At 42.1% G+C, this 22,864-nt stretch overlaps 1 protein-coding gene across 7 annotated transcripts in view; it reads left to right on the top strand.

Annotated features, from left to right (window-relative positions):
* The first annotated feature begins 938 nt into the window (after positions 1 to 938).
* The window catches only part of TEK (TEK receptor tyrosine kinase), a 104,255-nt gene continuing 82,329 nt past the window's right edge, over positions 939 to 22,864 (top strand). For 2 of the 7 annotated variants that reach the window (XM_088837867.1, XM_088837866.1), the window contains exon 1: positions 939 to 1,493. In XM_088837867.1, the coding sequence (XP_088693993.1) occupies positions 1,442 to 1,493 (52 nt within the window). In that variant the 5' untranslated portion in view covers positions 939 to 1,441. The remainder of the gene's footprint in view (positions 1,494 to 22,864) is intronic. The other 5 variants (XM_088837870.1, XM_088837869.1, XM_088837868.1 and 2 more) reach the window with 4 other exon arrangements.

Here is a 22,864-nt window from a genome sequence, read left to right as displayed (position 1 = left end):
ATTTTATAGCTACTGAAACTGAGACTCAAAGTTTCAGTAACTTGTCTCAGGTTACACGTGGCTGAGCCAGTGTTTGAACCCAGGTCTGTTGAAAACACAGCCTGAGCGTCTCTAACTTAGCTGCCTGGAAACATCAATCGATTCTCAAGATCATCACTGAGGTGATAAAACCCAAGAGAGAAATCAGGCAAGACTAGCAGCATCTGCCATTTCCTGTGGTGAGTAGGGAAAAGAGCAGAGACTTCTTTCCTAGGGCATAAAGGCAAGGTGATGACTAAGGTGCGGGCTCTCCGTGTTAAATTCAGAATTCGTATTTTCGTGATATAGTCATCTGGATAAGTTTAGAGTCTCTAATCTTGTTGTAGATATGGTTACCCCAGTGGTTATTTTCTTTTTGGTCTATGTACTCTCTCTGCTCTTATAAATAATATTTTTATCCCCACCTAAATCTTAAACTGTTTATCCCCACCTAAAACTTACACTATTTGGTTTTTACAGAGGTTATTTTAAAAATCTTGGATACAATTCGCTTCTGAAAGTAAGTTGGCCAGTAACCATGAAATCCCTCCTAGTTATTACTGAAATCCTTCTCTGCCAGTTCTTTAAGAAATTAGATCATCTCCAGATGAGTTGTTAATAAAAAAATAAATGCGGTAGCCAGTAGCATAGATATCTTTGGGCTCTTGGCCAAGAAAGAAGCCATCTGTGTAGAAGAAAACAGGCTAACAATTTTGGACTCTGGTCTCTGTGGCCACATTGAGTGTTGACCTCACTGTTAATTAGCCCACATTAATTGTTTTGGGCGGGGGTTGTGTTCTCTCATCACGAAAACGTCTTTTCCCCATTCAAACCACGTGGGGTTAAAACAAGAAAACAAAAGCCAAAACTGCTCCCCACACCCAAAAGCCCCTTCTGTCAGGGCTCCCAAGTGGACCCATGAGAGCTGTTAGAGGGCTGAGAAGGGCCGGTCATCAGCACATACCATACATAGGTGGAGGGCTTGTTATTCTCAGTTTCCCGCCTCAGAGAGGATACCCCTATTGTTTCTGAAAGTGCTGACCAGGACCCACACTTCCAACTAAAATTCCTCTACCCCTGCAGCAGCAGCAGCAGCAGCAGCCATAGATAAGTGTTTTGATGAATTACAAGATGGACAGGGCTTACCATGCCCCCAGCCCTGCTGATACCAAACGCCTTTAAGATACAGCCTTTCCCATCCTAATCTACAAAGGAAACAGGAAAAAGGAACTTAAAACTCCCTGTGCTCAGACAGAAATGAGACTGTGACTGCCCGCTTCTGTGCTGTTCCTTCTTGCCTCTGACTTGTAAACAAGACCTAGTAGGACAGGCGAATGGAAAGTCACAAACCTCTGGGTGTTTGAAAGGATCCTTGGGACCTCATGCATGTCCGCGGAAACTGGATGGAGAGATTTGGGGAAGCATGGATTCTTTAGCCGGCTTAGTTCTCTGCGGAGTCAGCTTGTTCCTTTCTGGTAAGGTTTGGCTTTATTATTTTTTTTTTTTAAGTTTTTTTTAACAGTTAGTGACTCTGGGCTCTCTCACCAATGCTTATTGCTGGTTAGCAAGGGGCAGCTATGACATGGACTGTTTCTCTGTGAGTCTCCATTCAATATATGGAAGGATTGACCTGGAAAGTCCTCGTGGTGTGAACTGATTTTTCTAGTTTCTCTTCTGGATTATTGCCCCCTGTCACCACAGACACTGTGGGGACTGATTAGGTCACTTTATTTGAAGAGACATATTTACTTTTGCACATCATTTTCCTGCTCCTCATTCGACCTTGTTTCCTTATTCTGTACAAAAGAAGAAGAAACCTGGCTTTACCTGCTTCAGAGAAAATCTTCAGTCATTGAAAAAAAGTCAGATTTATGCTGAGAATGATGGGGACCCACTTAAGGCACTGTACAGAGTGTCATTTTTAAAAATGAGAACAAAAATGCTTTTCTATAAAGTTTTTGTATTTGCATCCTATTTTAATCAAAGTGGTCAAATGCTAGGCTTTTTGGTTTTTTTTACTAGAGTTGGGGTCAGGGAGATAAGGGTTATATAATTTGTGTTTTATTTTAAAAACTATTTGGCATATAGTGATGTGTAAAGTCTTCACTGGCCCAGTGAAATGAAAGTTTAGGCAATTACCCAGATCACTGGCCTCAGGAGTGTATTGAAACCTATTGTGGGTTTAAGGAATGGTTGGCCTGAGTATAGATTTAAGGTGTTTGTTGCTCAGATTCTCTAGATGGCGGCGTGGCTTGTACTTCACTTACCCTGTGGAATACCTATGAAAGTGGTATCAAATCACAAAATACAGATCACAATGTAATGGCCATCAATCTCTCCCCTTCAGTTTGAAAGCATTAGAATTATTATAATGAAAATATAATTGATATAGGAAATGAATTTGGGAAAATTTACTGAACTTAATGATGTGGGCTATGTTATATTGGGTATACTTGGATCAAATTCTACTAAGTATCTGCTATACTATTTTATATTTTTCGTATGTTTGCAATATTATTAAATGTTCAAAAATTAATCCAATAAGATAACAGAATTGCATGTAGTTTGTTTATAGCTCTTCAGTTTGTTGTCAATAATATATTGAGGATATAGTAATATTTTAAGACTGAGTAACACAGACTGCCAGGAAATGAAAGATTATCTGAGATAGTTTCAGTATTTATGTAGAAATCGTTTGTATTCATGTGGAAATGTTGCTTTCTCGAACAATATGCACATTTAAGCCAAATAATTGTCATAATTTCATTCTCAGTTTGCTTTTTTTCTGTGTGACATTTTATCAGTGATCTTGAAATCTGGAACTGCTTCTTTATCAGGGATTATAGTAATGCAAAGCCCAGGGGTATAAGTGGCTCTGAAATACTTCTTTAGGTTAAATACTATACACACACACACACACAAAGACACACACACACTCTCTGTTTTAATTCTTTTCCCTCCATAGTGACTATGTTATGGCACTTTGCAGTATAGGCTTAGAAAAGCTGTCATAAAATCAAACAAAGCAGAAACTAACACAACATTTTAAAGCAACTATACCCCAGTTTTGTTTTAAAGTACTTTTAAACAAACACACACATGCACAAAAGTTACCTGGCAAAACAGTTACTCTGTGTCTAAACCTTAGTTTTCTTGAAAGTACAGCGCCAACTTCAGGCTGAGACTCAAGAAGAGGGGTTTCATGCTCTTGTTGAAAATGAAGGCTAACACCAGTAACGTGGGTTTCTGGAATAGATCTGCTGTGCTAAATCCTAACTTACATTTTCCATCTAAGCCTCCATAAATATGAACACCGAAGGCCTGAGAGTTGCAACAGTAAGAATCCAGTATGATTATGTCTATAGGCCTAGGACCCCATTCGTCAAACCAAACTCCACTGGTGGACTACGGTAATGCAGCGAGGGGCTCGTGACTTACAGACCTCTCTCTCGAGTTCAGTGGGTTGTTCCTCGTTCCCTACTTCTGAACAGATAGAGCTAAAAGAATGTCACATTTGCCTCAGTGAAGTTGACTCTGGGTGGTAGATGCCAATGCCTAAGAGGATGTATGTAGCTTTTAGAAGACTTCTATCAAATCCACCTAGATTCTGGTAGATTTCCCTCCCAATGGAGGATCATAGCCAATACCAGCTTACAAACAAGTTCTCAGAAACATACTAGATTTCCCAACCAAGCTGCTCTCTCTAAAGCATTGTATAGAAAGAAAAACGATAAAACAAATCACTCCCTCTGCTTTATCATAATATGTCCTCTGTGATCAACATGATCTGATGGAAAGTCTCTATAGCATGCCTCCTTGCCTCTTTCCTGTCTCATTTGACATTTTGAGTAACAACCTGGGTTCAGAGATGGTGAGTATCTTGTCTGGAGTGGCGGAGGTGATTCAGTTCTAAGGTCAGGGAAGTGGTCACAGATGGAAACTCTTGATTAGGGTTGGTCTTAGAAGGCTGGTAGCCAGCCTGAGTAATCAAGGGTGGAGGTGTGGAAGCCAGGATCAGAGACACACCTGGGAATTATTCTCAGAGGGAGGACCTTTGCCCTCTCCCCAGACTCTCTCCTAAACACTGTCTTTGGGAGGTCTCAGCCTCTCCCTTTCAGTCCTACCCTGGAAGAACTTCCTTCAAGAGTTTGGTTCTTTTAAAAACGGCTCTCCTGGAGAGAAGGACTTGTCCAGTTAATCTCAGAAGACCATGTTATATATCCTCCAGGGATTCAGATGGGTGAGCTCCAGGTTTTTCTGACATTATCGATTCATCTCCTGGAACTTTATTCCTAAAAAAAATTGTGTGTGATTGTGTCACCAATTTGTTCCCTATAGATGGTTTGTTGGTTAGAGCACAGAATCAGGATTCAAATAGATTTGTCTAGGCTGAAACAAAGTCAAAAGATACCACTTCCAAATAGATAAATGTCAAGTTATGCATTGGGGTTCAATAGATAGATTATGTTCAGTGTCAGAGAGATCTGGTGTATTGAGAGTTCTTTGGGTGACATCTAAGTTTTGGTGATACACAAAATTTACAGGAGCCAACACATGCTTTACTTGCTAAAATGGTAATACATAGCTGTAACTGTTTGCTTTAGTAAAAATATAAGATCTGACTTAGAGATGGCAATTGCTTCAATCTACTGCCCAAAGCATACCCATTAAACACTGGTGACACTAAGAAATTTGACAGCAAACAGAGTAGACAAGCAGAAAGATAAGTGCTTTACACTTTGTCATATAAGCACATTTAGTCAAGAGAAAAGAGATGAAGGAGCAGTATTTTTTATGGGTTTCCATTTAGATGACACCATAGATTGATGCTGTATTTCTCCAGGTCTGGGATGCAGGGGTTGAGGGAGCAGTACAAGAGATAGAGTTTGACTTCATTGATAGAAACTTTGTAAAAGCCAGATCACCGTCCCCCTGAGGAGTGAGTTCCCTCCCTGAGGAGGGATCAGGTTGGATGATGGGTAGATTTTAGGAATGTGCAAAGAGGATCCTTTTCGCTTCTCATTGACCTCTTAGGAGGTAGATAAGGGTTCCAAAGAGCCACCAAGATCTTTGCCCAGTGAAATCAAACTGGGTGTGTTTTCTGAATGTGGGCCTGGATATGATCTCTTTACACTGAATTGTAACTCAATCAACTTGGCTTAGGAGAAGAAAAAGCACATGCCCTTGGGCTGTGATGACTTTTTGAAGCCACTGCTCTGAGACTGAGGTGGAGCTCATGAAGATGGCAGGAGAAGGAATATGGAGTATGGATTGTGAGGTTACACACCTGGTTGTTGTTATTTAGTCACTAAGTCATGTCCAACTCTTTTGTGACCTCTTGGACTGTAGCCCACCAGGCTCCTCTGTCCATGAGATTTCCTAGGCAATAACACTGCAGTCGGTTGCCATTTCCTTCTCCAGGGGATCTTCCCAACCCAAAGACTGAGCCCAGGTCTCCTGCATTAGTTTACTACCGAGCCAACAGGGACACTCATACAGACCTGGAGTTAAGCTCAAATTGGATGACCATGGACCAGTTATTTGACTTCTGTAATACACAGTTTTCTCATCTTTAACATTTGAGAATACTTTTGACCCTAGAGTCATTATAAACATCAAGTGTGATAATGCATATGCATTAGTCAGCCAGTAAGAACTCTCTTAGCAAGTGAAGCTAGTATACTTGAAAGAGAAGTGTTGCTCTGAGGACCACTGTGCTTGTTTAAGACTAGTCTAATCTTTTCCAGGTGGAGGGGGGTCACTTATTACCCATAGAAGCGGCCTCCTTCTAAAAGTCCTCAATATTAGCTGGTTCCTCAAATTTCCTCCTGGTCTCTCCCTGCTTGATGAGCCAGAACACTGGGCCTACTTTCCAGGGCTTTCTCTCACCTATCCCATTCATGGCTGTTCCACTTCAGCCACGTCCTTCTCCACTATTGATGCATATTTTCCTCTTGGCTCTTGTTCATTTTGTTTTATCCATTTGGAAAAGACATCCTCCATGCTTGCTCTGCAAACAACATTCAACTCAGTTTGCCTAGGCCAATTCTTCATGATGTTCTTCTCCTAATTCTGAGTTCCCTTACCACACAGGCTGTGTCTTTGAACTCTGGGCACATGGATTTAGCCCAGTTAACCTCTAACATCTTGAAAAAGGGTATTATTTCTTTACTAGTCTCCGTAGTGCTTGGAGTTTAATATGCCACAGTAAGAAACTTTTGGTATGCCACAGCAGACCTGAAAAAAAGAGAGAAAGCATTTGTTGTTATAAGAAGGGTTTTTAAGCATTGAAATAATAGTATCAGTAATAATCAATTTCATATATATATTGAAAGTAGTAATCACTCATATCTTAAAACATTGGCTTATGTTAAATATTTGATGTAAATAAGGTCAAAAGATAATCCTTTTCAGGTGTGAAACATGAAAGGTATACTAATGAAAGAGGGTTTAACAAGAGCTTTACCTAATACTATGTATTGTATGATTGCTGAATATTAAAGAATGCATAGTTTTTATTTAATAGATATTTATTGAGTTACTGCCTGCCCATATGCATTCATTCACTCAACTATCATTTCAGTCAGTGAAGACATGTTGAGGACTTACTTTGTGCCAAGTATCGTATTGGATACCAGGAATGCAAAAAAAGGATGAATCATTTTTTTCCCCTTGCGAAACTCACATTTTGGTAGGAAAGATTTTTATAGGAGAATAAATTATAAGATGCTATGATAAATAATATAATTATTGTTGTTGTTCAGCTGTTAAGTCATGTCTGACTCTTTGTGACCCTGTGAACTGCAGCATGCCAGACTTCCTTGTCTTTCACTACCTCCTGGAGTTTGCCCATACTCATGTCCATTGAGTCAGTGATGCCATCCAACCATGTCATCCTCTGTCATCCCCTTCTCCTCCTGCCCTCAATCTTCCCCAGCATCAGGGGTATATAAAAATCTATCTTTTCAAGAGCTGTAAAAATACTTATTGGATTCAGTAATTTAAAAAAATGCAATTCTAAAGTCCAAATGAAACATAAGTGATTAAAAACATATAATGCTAACTTCATTAATTGCTAAATTTATATGAATATAATTTAGTATTGAAAATAATCTGTAGGTTAGATTTTCCTCACTTTCCCAGAACTCCTAAATAATAATGAATATTGCCCAAAATTATGGCTGATGTAGTTATGAGTTATTCATAGCCAAATGATTTTAAAACAAAGTAGATAAAAAGGAAAAGGGAAGAAAGAATTTCCCATCAGAAGGAGCATGGGGTTTGAAACAGCAGGGCAAGCTCAGAAAAGTTGAATAAGGCTAGAATGTAGGGAGGAGGTGGTGAATTAAGGTTGGGTTCAGATCAGGAAGGGCCTCATTGGCCATATTAAGTCATCTGTACCTCTTTTCTGTACATGTGGAAATTTAGTATGGTGTTTGTTCTATTGTATCTGATTTATGTCTTGGAAAATTCACTCTGGTAAGAGTATGGAGCATGTATTGACATGGCAGAGACTTAGGCCTGGACCAAGTTGGCTTCCCAATTCTCCAGGCAGGAAGGCCCGGATGAAGAGGGGAATTGGACGTGTTTAGGAGGTGAAACTGTAGGGACCGGTGATTGGTTATTTATTGGAGGTTGTGGGAAGAGAAGGTGGCGAATAAACATTGCTCCAGGCTTCTGGTTTGGATGATGGTGCTGCCATTCACTGTGTTGGCAAACATGACTGAAGGAACCTGGTTGATGACAAGCTGGCAAGAAACAAACAAATATTTTGCACATGTTGATTTTGAGTTTCCTTGTTAATGGTGGATTTTTAGCAAAACTGGGCTCTCTGGGTCTGAAACTCAGAAGAGAACTGGGCAAAGGACTGAGACATAGGAATCTTTGTGTATAGTAAGTAAGGTCCTGGACATGGCCACATACTGAGATGTAAGTGAAGAGAAGAGAAAGAGGAGATAACTTAGGGTTCCATGAAGAAGCAGTCAAGGAGCTGGCAGGAGAGGCAAACCCGGACAGATTCCTTTCCCGGGATTTCAGAGAGTTGGTGTTGCTGTGGCTAAGAAGGAGAGAGTTTAAAGATGGGGGCAGCATGGTGGCAGCGTCCGGGTTCGGCCTGGGGGCATCAGACTGCAGGTGTGTTGTCTCACAGAGAGCCAGCTGCACTGACAGCACAGCTGAGCCAGAGCTGGAAGGGATGTCAGAGGATCAGCTGGCATCACTCCCAGCCTTCAGGAAGGGGAACGTCTAAAGTTGCCTCCCTTAGTTCTGGAATTTTAAACTGATAACCCAGTTCCCACCAGTCTAGTCAGACCGTTCCTTAATTCTCATCACATGTGCAGAATGCCTTTTTAGATCAACACTTGCTGCTTTCCTCTACATCCCTCCCCCGTTGCCTCCTTTTGTCACTCCAGGACTCTGATCATCCTTCTCCCTTGCTCCTTCCCAAAGGCCACAGGGGCAGGTGTGCTCACGTGAACCTGCCAGATGGACAGAGTCCTGACCCTTTTTAACACAGCTGTTGATAAGAGGGAGTGCATCCCCACTGCCTAGAGGTGCCATTTCTAACATGGTAGGCACACGCTTAACAGACAGAGGGAGAAAAAACCTAGAGATGAGCCACGGGAGCCCATCAGGCAGCCAGCAGTGGGGCACGTGGGTGGCTGCTGTTTGTTCCCTGCTGGTCACAGCCCCCTGCCCAGGGCTTGACCAGTGAGGTGTGTGCAGCGGGCACACCCATCTCAGCAGATCTGTCAGCTTTCCCGCTTTTGTTAGAGGGTGATATCATGCTTCCTGGGGGGAGCACTAGAAGACAATGCCCAGCCACTTTCCTCCAGATACAATAGGCGGAGTCAGGAAGGCAGTATTGACATTGCTGGGGCCAGGGAGGCACTCGCTGCTCTGCAGCCGTCAGATGGTGAACCAGCTTAACCTTGGCACATGGAGCCTGGGTTGTGCAAGGCGTCTGGCTCCAGAGCCAAAGGGGACTCCACCCCAGGGACAGAAGTCCTTTAGACATCTGGGAATCTGAGATGGGCCTCAAATTCCCATCCCCTTGTCAAAAAACAACCATAAAACAACAACAGTACCAGGAATAACAAAAATTACTACCGTAGGCTGAATGTCATCATATGCCAAGTGTTTAATATGACTTTTAATATCTTACAATAATCTTGTACAATTGGTATTATTATTTGTTTGTTTAATATAGATGGTGAAACTGAGGCTCACAAAATGTTAGTGACTTCACTAAGGTTAAAATATGTGGACATTCATTTTCTGGGACTGCCTAGCATTCCTATTTTTCAAAAGTCACGGAGCTCTCCCTCCAGTGATGGGACTGCCAATCACTGATCCGTGTACTGTCAGTCTGATGATAGTGGTTGGTTCAGATGGAGGATGTATGACCCAATAGGGCCATGTAGACTGTCCTCTGGGAATTTTTGAGCAAGATGTTCTCTTTCTTCAGTGAGGACACTGTTCACTTGGAGCCATCAGCTTCCTTGGGTGCTTCATGGAAGCTAGTCTTTGGTAGAACAGAATGAGGGCAGTAACAGAACACAACCCGGACAGTCACTCCAAAATTATCTGAGCTCTAGATCAGAGACCTGTCACAGCCCCTTCCAGTTATGTGAGCCAGCTACATTTCTTTTCTTGTGCGACCACATGATCTCAGTCGGATTGATGGAGGCAAGAGTTAAACTCAGAATGACCTGAACCCAAATTTTTGGCTTTTTAAAACACTTCGCTGTGCTGTCTTCCAACTAGTGTTTCATGGTCACCTCAAGCTGATTCACGGAAAATGAGACTAATAACAGTACTGATAACAGTACTTATTCACGTGCTTTGTGGTCAGTCCTGTCCAACTCTTTGCGACCCTATGGACTGTAGTCTGCCAGGCTCCTCTGTCCACGGGGCTTTCTAGGCAAGAATACTGGAGTGGGTTGCCATTTCCTCCTCCAGGGGATCTTCCCAACCCAGGGATCAAACCCATGTCTCTTGCATCTCCTGCACTGATGGGTGGGTTCTTTACCACCTATTCAGTATAAGTATCAGTTCAGTCGCTCAGCCGTGTCCGACTCTCTGCGACCCCATGAATCACAGCACACCAGGCCTCCCTGTCCCTCACCAACTCCTGGAGTTTACTCAAACTCATGTCCATTGAGTTGGTGATGCCATCCAACCATCTAATCCTCTGTCGTCCCCTTCTTCTCCTCCCACCTTCAATCTTTCTCAGCATCAGGGTCTTTTCAAATTAATCAGCTCTTTGCATCAGGTGGCCAAAGTTTTGGAGTTTCGGCTTCAACATCAGACCTTCCAATGAATATTCAGGACTGATTCCCTTTAGGATGGACTGGTTGGATCTCCTTGTAGTCCAAGGGACTCTCAAGAGTCTTCTGCAATACCAGTTCAAAAGCAGCAATTCTTTGGCATTCAGCTTTCTTTATAGTCCAACTCTCACATCCATACGTGACCACTGGAAAAACCATAGCCTGGACTAGACGGACCTTTGTTGGGAAAGTAATGTCTCTGCTTTTTAACATGCTGTCTATGTTGGTCATAACGTTCCTTCCAAGGAGTAAGCATCTTTTAATTTCTGCAGTTACCATCTGCAGTGATTTTGGAGCCCAGAAAAATAAAGTCAGCCACTGTTTCCATTGTTTCCCCATCTATTTGTCATGAAGTAATGCGACCAGATGCCATGATCTTAGTTTTCTGAATGTTGAGCTCTAAGCCAACTTTTTCACTCTCCTCTTTCACTTTCATCAGGAGGCTCTTTAGTTCTTCCTCATTTTCTGCCATGAGGGTGGTATCATCTGCATACCTGAGGTTATTGATATTTCTCCCAGCAATCTTGATTCCAGCTTGTGCTTCCTCCAGCCCAGCGTTTCTCATGATGTACTCTGCATATAAGTTAAATAAGCAGGGTGACAATAGACAGCCTTGAGGTACTCCTTTTCCTCTTTGGAACCAGTCTGTTGTTCCATGTCCAGTTCTAACTGTTGCTTCCTGACCTGCATACAGGTTTCTCAAGAGGCAGGTCAGGTGGTCTGGTATTACCATCTCTTTCAGAATTTTCCAGAGTTTATTGTGATAGCTTCACATAGTTCAGGGGGAAGATTTTAAAAGATACTATTTAAATGTACACTGTATTGTGTGAATACATAACGAGCACTCAGTAAAAATCTGATGTTCTTTTTTACTTATAAACAAAGCTAGAGGCTCTTATGTCACTTAATGTCCGTCTTTTCAAAATGCATCTCTATCCATGAGGGCAGACAATTCATTCCATGCCAGATGGAGCTCCCCACCTTTCCTTAAGGTAACTCCCTGTTGTTGAGTTACTACCCCACTGCCTCCTTTTGTCCTAAGCCTGGCCTTTTCTCAGAACAAGGGGAGAAAACCTTAGAGCTGTGTGTTCTTGGGCTCTGGCTAAAAATCTGGAGTGTCAGGTAGGGAGTTCCTTCCCATGGCCCTACCAGTTGGCAAGATGGTGCTCCCCATTTTTTCTCCTGCCAGCCCCCAATTTCCTCTTTTCTCAGGTCCTAACTGAAAAGTGGCTCTAGGATGCTTTGCTCTAGATTGTTCCCACCTCATTTATCCCAAACCTATTAATTCCTAGTTCTTGAAAATCTTATGTGGCATTGTCAATCCCCAGTGCAGTGTGCCTCACTTGAGACTAAGCTCATTACTGGTAGATTATTTGGGAAGTGATCCTAGGGAGCAAGAATGAGGGGCTAGGGGAATGGAACCATACAAGCATGCGCTGTCATGTTGGCCACTGCCTCAAAAGCCTGGCAAAGTGAAACATTAGTTGCTCAGTCGAGTCTGACACTTTGTGACCCCATGGACTGTATGTAGTCCACCAGGCTTCTCTGTCCATGGAATTCTCCAGGCAAGAATACTAGAGTGGGTAGCCATGCCCTCCTCCATGGGATCTTCCTGACCAAGGGACTGAACCTGGGTCTCCTGCATTGCAGGTGGATTCTTTATCATCTGAGCCCCCAGGGAAGCCCCAAATGCCTGGTGCTCCATAAGGAACCTCATGAAATGTAGCTCTGGGCCTTCATACTTTGCTTTCGTTCCCTTTGTTCAAGGCTCATGTAGATGCAAGAAGCTGATAAGTTACTGGGGCCCTGCGCTGTTGTGCCATAGAAAGTCCCAGGGGAGAAAGTGCTATATCCTCCCACAGGCTCTGAGTGAGCTACTTTGAGGTTCCATCTGCTCAAAGCTGATGGAGGCCTGCTCAGCAGTGATTGCAGAAACATTTGGAGCTAAAGTGGGAATGTGGAAGATTTGCATTGGTGTCCAAGAGGTGTTGGATGCAGGCACCCTTGCATTTGTCCCTGACATAGAATATTAAATAACAATTTACAGTTAACTTGACGGTTTTCCCACTAGGCTATGGGCTGAATGACACATTAGCATTCTCAGCACCAAACATAGTATCCTGGCTGGAAGAGAAATGCTTTAATAATAGTTTTGCATTGGATTCAGTGTTCTGACCTAGTGCTTCCCCAAGTGTCCTATATACACTGTTGCTGGCCTGAAAAATGATTTCATGTGATGCAATTTAAAAAGAACATTTTTTAATATGAAATTAATATGTGTATATAGATATATGTGTGTATTGTTGTTGTGTAGTTGCTAAGTTGTGTCTGACTGTTTGTGACTCTATGGACTGTAGCTTCTTCTGTCCGTGGAATTTCTTAGGCAAGAATACTGGAGTGGGTTGCCATTTCCTTCTCCAGGAGATCTTCCCAACCCAGGTTGAACCCAAGGCTCCTGCTTGGCAGGTGAATTCTTTACCACTGAGCCACCTGGGAAGTCCATATGTGTGTATATATCATAATAATCATGTAATTTCGTGAGTATTTTGGCATTATATGAGGCTAAGAAAAAAAAGATGAGTTAGCTTAAAGAGAATGGTTAATAGAATAATTACTATACAAGTCTCATGTAGACTCAGTGAAAATCATGAAAATACCGTATAAATTAATGCAGTTTGAGAGATACTGCTCTAAAAGAATGAGGGAACCAATACTTTTTTAGAACTCTATGTGTGTATTCAAATTAAAAATGGAAAAGTAATTTGGGCATATAAATAATACTATTGGATTAAGCAGAAGGGAGTCTCTTGGTGATAAACCTGTCTCAGAGGACTGACTTGGACTCTAATCTTGCTCCTCTCAGGAAACCTGGAAAGGGGACATTTATTAATAAATTACAGTTAAGACCTAGTTTACCCCTTGGGCACCCTGAGCATTCCTCAAAAAAGGCCCAACAGTCAGCATGCAAACTAGTGGGCAGTGGCCAAAGTGGAGGATCAATAGGTCAGTTATATGCATTCATTCAAGCTAACATTTAGTGAGCCCTTTCTATGTGTGGGGAATCTGCTGGGCATTCAAGTTACAAACATGGTTAAGAGAGTGATCTGACCTTAGGTGGCTTTTAGTCCGGCAGCTGAGAAGCTCTGCTCTGTTAGAGGCAGACAGTGCGCGTTGGGAGTATCGAGGCTGGAGGGAGTCATTCTGGAAGAAAACATGGGTCTCACCAAGAAGGTGACGTTTGAGAAGGATGAGCAGGATAGTGCCTTGTGGAAAATCAGGAGTGAAAGTGAGGAAGAAAGGTGTTCTAGGCCGAGGAAGAAGCGTGAAAAATGAGGGATAAAAAGTTTAAGAAATGTTTGTGCAGTGGTTCTATGTGGCTACCCTCTAGGGTACAAAGACTGAAGCTGGGGAGGTGGACTGGGGAGAAGGTAACTTGGCTTGAGGTTGGCTGCGTGGGCAGGGTCAGGGTCAGTTATGGGAGCTGTCAGGATATGGGATGAAGCCCTGTGAGGGGATGACATTGCCAAAAAGAGGAGAAAGGGTTTGTTTCAGGAACACCTATGTCAAGGGGTGATGAGGGTAGAGGAAGAGGAAGCTGAAGGCATTCAAAGAGACAAGCCAAAGGAGGAGGGAGTTTCTCATGGACATCAAAATGTGCAAAGACAGGAGCCAGGATTATGAGAGAGACTGGAGAACTTGGCAGTTAGGTATCGCTGCTAAGCGTTTCTAGTGGATGGCAGGGCCTGGGTTGAAGAGTAAGAGGGAGGTGAGGAAATGGAGTAAGTAAGCGTAGACTCCTCTCTGGGAGATGTCCCATGTCATGGCAGCTTCCCATTTCTGTGTGCTTTTTGGTATAATTGATTCTAGGTTGGTCTGGTAGGAGAAGGGTTGAGGTCCCCTCTGCCATTGTTGGCTCAAGGTGCTAGGAGGATATGCCAAGGTTTGAAGGAAATAGAGAAAAACCTCTTCCATCACCGGTATTCTCCCCTTCCCATGGGTGTTGTCCCAAATTACCTGAATTAGATAACTATTTTAATTTCAAAAATGTTTGGTAATGGAGGTACACAGGGGACCCACACACTGCTACTTGGCATAAGGAATATTAGAACCGACAGAGACTCAAAAGATTATCTAGCCCAGGGCTATTGAATTGTTTTTTCATACAATACTAATTCCAGGAGAATTGTTGAATCCTCCCCTCTTTTTTTTTGAGTGTAATGTGGAGCTGATTACCTTAAGTAATACTGGTTTGACTGAACCTGCACATTTTACAGATACTGAGGCCTCGGGAGTTTAGCACTTTGAACAAGCTTGCTTAGCTAATTAGTCTGTTTCTTCACTTTAACGGAGAGTGTGGAAAGCAATATAAATTAGATGTATTGTTTGGTCAGACTGCCTGGGCTTGCATTCCAGTTTTACCATTGAATTGGTTAGCTATCGCTGTGTAACAGACTACTCCCAAAACCCAGTGACTCGGCCAACATTTATCATTCCTCACATGTCTTTGTGTGATTTGCGGTTCACCTGATGTGTGCTGAGTACAGCTCTGAGGTTCTGCTTCAGGTCGCAGGAGCTGCTGCAGCCCTGCCTCTTGCTGCAGGTGTGCCAGTTGTCTGGGTGACCTGCTCACATGTATCTCATCCTTCTTGGATCAGCCCAGGGGCGTGTTGTTCTAGTGGTGATGTTAGGAACACAAGAGCGCTAAGTAGAAACAAATCAACAAGTGAGTCTTCTCAAGGCTTAGGCTGTGAACTAGCACACTGTCATTCCCTAAGTCAAGGTCTGGGAACTACGTTCTGTCCCTGGTGTGGCCAAAGCAAGGGAATGATGCAAAAGGGAGCTGAAGATTGGGGGTCAACAATTCGATCTACCACAGCTACTACTAGCTTTGCACTGTAGTACAAGTTACTTGTCTTCATCTGAAAAACAGGCATCATAATAGCACTTAACTTTTGGGGCTTCAGTTCAGTTCAGTCGCTCAGTCGTGTCCAACTCTCCACAACCCCATGAATCACAGCACGCCAGGCCTCCCTGTCCATCACCAACTCCCGGAGTACACTCAAACTCATGTCCACAGAGTCAGTGATGCCATCCAGCCATCTCATTCTCTGTCGTCCCCTTCTCCTCCCGCCCCCAACCTTTCCCAGCATCAGAGTCTTTTCCAGTGAGTCAACTCGTCGCATGAGGTGGCCAAAGTATTGCAGTTTCAGCTTTACCATCAGTCCTTCCAATGTACACCCAGGATTGATCTCCTTTAAAATGGACTGGTTGGATCTCCTTGCAGTCCCAGGGACTCTCAAGAGTCTTCTCCAACACCACAGTTCAAAAGCATCAATTCTTCGGCGATCAGCTTTCTTCACAGTCCAACTCTCACATCCATACATGACCACGGGAAAAACCATAGCCTTGACTAGACGGACCTTGGTTGGCAAAGTAATGTCTCTCTTTTTAATATACTATCAAGGTTGGTCATAACTTTCCTTCCAAGGAGTAAGCGTCTTTTAATTTCATGGCTGCAATCAGCATCTGCAGTGATTTTGGAGCCCCCCAAAATAAAGTCTGACACTGTTTCCACTGTTTTTCCATCTATTTCCCATGAAGTGGTGGGACCAGATGCCATGATCTTTGTTTTCTGAATGTTGCACTTCAAGCCAAACTTTTCACTCTCCTCTTTCACTTTCAAGAGGCTTTTTAGTTCCTCTTCACTTTCTGCCATAAGAGTTGTGTCATCTGCATATCTGAGGTTATTCATATTTCTCCCAGCAATCTTGATTCCAGCTTGTGCTTCTTCCAGCCCAGCATTCCTCATGATGTACTCTGCATATAAGTTAAATAAGCAAGGTGACAATATACAGCCTTGACGTACTCCTTTTCCTATTTGGAACCAGTCTGTTGTTCCATGTACAGTTCTGACTGTTGCTTCCTGACCTGCATACAGGTTACTCAAGAGGCAGGTCAGGTGGTCTGGTATTCCCATCTCTTTCAGAATGTGCCACAGTTTATTGTGATCCACACAGTCAAAGGCTTTGGCATAGTCAATGAAGCAGAAATAGATGTTTTTCTGGAACTCTCTTGCTTTCTCCATGATCCAGCAGATGTTGGCAATTTGATCTCTGGTTCCTCTGCCTTTTCTAAAACCTGCTTGAACATCTGGGAGTTCATGGTTCACATATTGCTGAAGCCTGGCTTGGAGAATTTTGAGCATGACTTTACTAGCGTGTGAGATGAGTGCAATTGTGTGGTAGTTTGAGCATTCTTGGCATTGCCTTTCTTTGGGATTAGGGAGGGGAAATTAAATGAATTTGTTCATGTAAACCATTAAGAACAGCACTTAAACTTAGAAAACACTAAGTATTAAGATTGCCACTAATTTTATCCACCCACCCATCACCACCCATGCATTCTGGAGGATATTTGGGGTCTTTGCCACCAGAGTGGCTATGGAAGGTTTAGGGTTGACTTGATCAACTGGCTCAGCATCAGCCATTTCCCACCAGCAGAAGGGCTCAAAGGAGTGACCTTCTGAAAATCCTCCAAACCACTCATTTATAAAGTCCTTTCTTCGTCTTATGTGATCATATGGCCTCTGGCTGCTCAGGCTGGCTTTGTACTGCCCGGTTCTCCCAGCCTCCGCACCATACCCCCCTCCCCCACAGTGTATCTCTCACACCCAGAGTCAGCAGAGATTTTCACACAAACCATCTGCCAGGAGATGTGGAACTGGAGCCAGAAGCACAGAACAGCTGCAGAAGCTCAGCTGTATTCCGAGGCCTATTGTAATTTCACAGTAGTCCTAGACACAACCCTGACCATTGACTGGCTCTGGAGTACACAAGCCGTCAGAAGAGTGTGATTCCAATGTGAGTAATACATGAATTCTGCCAGCTCCTTCTGGAATCAAAAAACTGGTTTCTTTTTTTTTTTTTTGCCATTTGGGGGAAAATCGTTCATTGTATCACTGTCTTCCCATTAAGTCTGGGGAAAGCCAGTGACTCAAGCTAACTTTTGCTAGAGGCTCTCTTTCTCTCCTTGAGGCCACTTCCTGATGAAACTCATGGTTTAGGACCACCCCCCCCCACCAAGCCCACCTTTCACCTTGCCAGGTGGTATTATGTGCCACATGAATCTAGACTGTTCAGCAGCAGGGTAGCTGTGTGATCGTAGGCAAGTCATTTCACCTTCCTGTAGAATGGGGATAACAGTATCACCACACCAAAGAGTTGTGAAGATTATATGATACAGGTAGGTCAAATGCTTAGCCAAGTGCATGTTCATAAAAAACGCTCAATATTAGCTATCATTATTTCTTCTGTCTCCCTATGCCACGAGCTATTACTCCTAGGAGCACTCTGTCTCCCAAGATATTGTATAAATGTTACTCTGTTCTGTTCCATCCCACTTTGTCCTGTCTCTTTCCTTCCTAATCCATTCTAGTCTTTAGTATTATTTGAGCTCTTACTCTGTGCTTAACACTGGGCCAGCAAGTATAAAGGTGACTGAAATAAAGTCTGTGTTGCTATGGAGGTTGCTGTTGGGATGTAAGTTGCAGATGGACATACAGTAGGTTCTTCTTACTCATGGTGACTGAATTCTGTAAGCCACCAAAACTGAGTTAGATTTCTGCAAGTCCAAATATTTTTGTGACCTGATCAATGCATAACCGAGTTTTGCATTTGTGTGTTTTTTTTGTTTTTGCCAACAAGAAGTGCAAAGGTGTGAAAAAGTGGCAACAAATAAACTGTCCAGAGGACACTGGTTTTCTGTTTGAGAGCCCAGTAGCACGATGCCTTGTTTCACCTCAGTTGGGAACAGATGCGTCTGATGACTCAGGGTTTTCCCTGCTCTGCGTGTGTGTTCAGGTGACTGGGAAGGCAACGTGAGTATCAATTTTGAGGTTGTAAATAAATAATATACAAATTCATAAATTTAGAATCAACCTGGGTGTTCATTGGAAAGACTGATGCTAAAGCTGAAACTCCAATACTTTGGCCACCTCATGCGACGAGTTGGCTCGCTGGAAAAGACTCTGATGCTGGGAAGGACTGGGGTCGGGAGGAGAAGGGGACGACAGAGAATGAAATGGCTGGATGGCATCACCGACTTGATGGACATGAGTTTGAGTGAACTCTGGGAGTTGGTGATGGACAGGGAGGCCTGGCGTGCTGCGATTCATGGGGTTGCAAAGAGTTGGACACGACTGAACGACTGAACTGAACTGAATGACGCGTGCATGCGTCCTTGGTCATGTCCAACTCTTTGCAACCCATGGACTGTAGCCTGCCAGGCTCCTCTGTCCACGAGATTGTTCAGGCAAGAATACTGGAGTGGGTTGCCATTTCCTCTTCCAGGGGATCTTTCCCGCCCAGGGATTGAACCCATGTCTCTTGGATCTCCTGAATTGGCAGGCAGATTCTTTACACTGAGCCACCTGGGAAGCCAACTAATGATGATAGACTGTTCATCCACGAACGTGTAAATGACTCAAACTGCAGTAAAGTTTCCGTAGATGTACAGGGGAAGCACAGGAGAGAGAGTAACAGATTCCGTCTGGGGCAGTTGGCGTCCTTTGGCTGGAATCAGACTTTCAAACGCAAGAGGGCATTTCTTTCTTCTTTTTTTTTTTGAGATGAGCAGATTTTATTTTTTAAATTGTTTTTATTGGAGTATAATTTATAATTGCTTTCTAATGTTGTGTTGGGCTTCCCTGGTGGCTCAGAGGTTAAAGCGTCTTCCTCCAATGCGGGAGACGTGGGTTCGATCCCTGGGTCGGGAAGATCCCCTGGAGAAGGAAACGGTAAACCACTCCAGTATTCTTGCCTGGAGAATCCCATGGACGGAGAAGCCTGGTAGGCTATAGTCCACAGGGTCGCATAGAGTCGGACACGACTGAGCGACGGAACGGAATGTTGTGTTAGTTTTTGCTGTACAACAACGTGAATCAGCTACATATATGCGTTTATCCCCTCCCTGTTGAGTCTCCCTCCCACCACTGTCCACCCCCTCCCATCCCTCTTTTTCATCACAGAGGACCCAGGGGGCATTTCTGACAGCAGGCGGTGGAGATGGAAGCACGTGGCTGGGTGCAGCCAAATGAGTCAGCTTAGGGCTTGTGGGTAGCAGGATTTCTGTGTACTGTGTAGCCCAGATGTGACTGGATGGCTTGCAGCAGGCCTCTTCTCACCCACATCCAATTAGAAGCAAGACTCAGCACTTTGAGATGCCAAACAAGGTAAAATGATCCAACTCTGTAGCATCAGCAAGTAACAAAGTGCTTTCACTGGGTCAAAGGAGAAGACGATCTGCGTTGTCTAGTGTGTAAAATAATAAACTCATGAGCTGACAACTCTCCTTTCCTCTGGCTAAATTCCTGTCCAGCTCCAAGCCTCCTTGTTTCTCCTCCCTGCCTCCCACAACCTCTACTCTTCCAGGCAGTTCCACTTTGCATACACCACTCTGCAATACAACAGCCAGCCTGGGGATCCAGCCCCTTCTCTTCTGGAATCTTAGCAGAGATCTTATATTGTTCCTCAAGTTTGGCTTTCAGGAATTTTCTCTTCCCTCCATTCCTCACTCCATGGGGATTATTCAAGTATTTGTCCAGTAAAATAAAATATTTCCTCCATATTTTGGCATAAGGGATAGAGTACAAGGTCCCAGGTGAGTTACCACTTTCCATCACTGCCTCTAACAGTCATTCCTGACAGATAAGTCATGGTAGACATATGTTTTTTTCAGGTTGATATAAACCTTTTTTTCCCCAATTTTATTGCGATATTGACATTCAACATTGTATAGAGGTTTCTGCAGTTTTTAAAGAGCCTAGTCCAGCCCCTAACCGCAGTGGATATTCAATAAATGAATAGGTTTCTGCTAATCTGATTTGGGGGAAAGTTGCATTTTTGTCATATTTTCTTCTACAAAACAGATGTATAATTTTAACTACTATAATTTTCTTATGTATTTCTCAGCAAGGTTTTGTAATTTTCATCACATTCAGTTCTAAACATTTCTTCCTAATAATTCTCATCAAAAGATGTTGCTTTCTAGAATCTTTACAAGAGCAGCTATAACTGATTCACTTTGCTGTACAGCAGAAAATGCCTGTAAATGATACCTACAATAAACACAAAGTAGCATTTGGGGAAAATACTGTTTTTAAAAAATTAACGAAATAATTATATATATAAATATATATATATTTTTGGCCATGCCCTATGGCCAGGGATTGAACCCATGCCCCTGTATTGGGAGCATGTAGTCTTAAACACTGGACTGCCAGGGAAATCCCAATAATTATGAATTTTATCATGAAGAATGATCAGGAGCTATAGTTGAGAAAGTTCTAGGGGTAAAAAGGAGAGTAATGTCTTTGAAATCGCTCTATTAGATCTTAAGGCAGAGTATCATAGTGTAATAACAGTGAGGTACAGTCTAAGAATATGAACACATAAATCAACAGACTGGATTGGCCAGAACAAAATCTGAATTTATATAAAATTTTAATATCTTATAAAGGACACAAATCAGTAGGAAAAGGAATAATAGTTCTAGGAAAATTAGTTTGGAAAAAAAGACTTGTTTAAAAAAAATCCCATCTGTTATTGTATACCAGAGTAAATTCCAAATGGATTAAAGAGCAAATGGGTTAAAAAAAAATCAAGCCATCAAAAGAAGAAGATGGAAGTGAATATTTCTTGATTTATTATATGGAAAGGGCCTTTTTAAGTTTAAAAACAATGGGAGAAAGCACAAAATCAATACCTTTAGCCACATGAATATGTAATCTGTTAGTCCAACAATAAGCATAATTAAAAGGGAAAGAACAAAAGAAAAATGTTTGCAACAAATATGGCATATAAGAGATTAAAGTATTTCCATAAAATGAGCTCATTGAAACTGATAGAAAAAATCAAAACATCAGTAGAAAAAAGAGAGGAACAAATAATTTACAAAAGGAGGAAATACAAATGGCTAATAAACATGTGAGAAAGTCCAATCTCTAAATTACAATGAAATCAAAATAAAGATACTAGTTTTCTATATCAAATTAGCAAAGACTAAAAAAAAAAGTGAGAGTACAACTCCATGGCTGGAGTTGGTTGAATATTCACTCTCACGCACTGTTAGCTTTTTAGATAGAAATGTGGCACTGTAAAGAAAAAGGTTATGATAAGACTAAGTAAAAATCCAGGATATGAATTTGTATTTGGTTTTTACCATAGGAAAATATTATGTATATTGGTTTCTGCAGTTTCTCCTTATATATGTTCTGGGGAAAAAAAATGATGTGAATCAAAATGTTAACAAGACTAACACTGTTCTTTTTTAACCGTTTCTCCCTTCTCATTATGTTTAGATAGGCTTGATCTGGTGTTTGAAACAGGATTTCATAATGAGATATATTTTAAAGTAATTTATCATCTAAGTGGACTAAAAGGATCACTAAATATATTGTTTTTGTGGTTTTAGAGATACTCTTTGATTCTTATTATAATATTAAATTGTTGCCCTCTAACAGGATAAAGATAAATGTAAAAAGACCTATATTTATCAAGACTACTATCTATTTTGAGTGCATAAAATGTTCATAACCGTAAAGATATTAATTAATGCCAAGTTGTTACAGAAGAGGGATTCCAGAAACATTTTTATTGGAACATGCAGATGGCTTATTGAAATAAGGCCAAGAAAGACAATGAGAAATGCTTCTTTCACAATATTCAGTTGATTTGTCAAGTCTGAGAATGAAAAACTAGCATGCAGAGTAAAGTCCTGTGTAGTTATTCTAAATTATGGCATTTGGTTTAGCTTCCTTCAAAACGTACATTTTTCGGATCAGAAAAATAATTCATGTTCCTATGGAAAATTTTGGATACACAGGAAAACATTTAAAAAACCAGCCACCAGAGTTAAATAGACATGCTTCTTAATGATATAAGACATATACTATTTCTCGATCTCTCTGTGTATATATATTTATGTGTATATGTGCATTTGTATATACACACAGAGACAGGTTTGATTGTTTGGTTTTAACGTCTGTTAATTATCATCTTTAAACATAAGCCCAGTTGTGCAAGCTCCCTTCTGTCATGGGAAGTGGAAGAGAAAAATAAAGGTCTCAACCACAGGGTCATTGAACATAAGCCAGAAGAGACCCCGTGGAAAGGGAAGTCACCCAGCTCATCCAAGCCATCTGACGCTGCCACATACAATCAAGTAATGTCTGAAACAAATAGGTTCCTCTTATCCCTGGACCTCCTCTCCTCACTTGGACTTCACCCTGAGAGATGGAGTAAGGATTCAAGGAAGTGTGAGGGATGAGGGTTTAAGTATCAGAAAAGGGTTTACAGTGTCATATACATACACTTTGTTAGCTATTATTTGCTAATAGAGTCATGGCTCACTTTTGTCGTTGTTTACTTACTAAGTTGTGTCTGACTCTTCCACAACCCTGTGAACTGTAGCCCAGCAGGCTCCTCTGTCCATGGGGTTTCTCAGGCAAGAGTACTGAAGTG

Source organism: Moschus berezovskii, chromosome 7 (assembly GCF_049115385.1).
Source record: "Moschus berezovskii isolate FMDL1 chromosome 7, NW_MosBer_1.0, whole genome shotgun sequence".
NCBI classification, from domain to species: Eukaryota; Metazoa; Chordata; class Mammalia; order Artiodactyla; family Moschidae; genus Moschus; species Moschus berezovskii.
The sequence above is the reverse complement of the archived record's forward strand: the minus strand, read 5'-3'. Positions and strand labels throughout refer to the sequence as shown.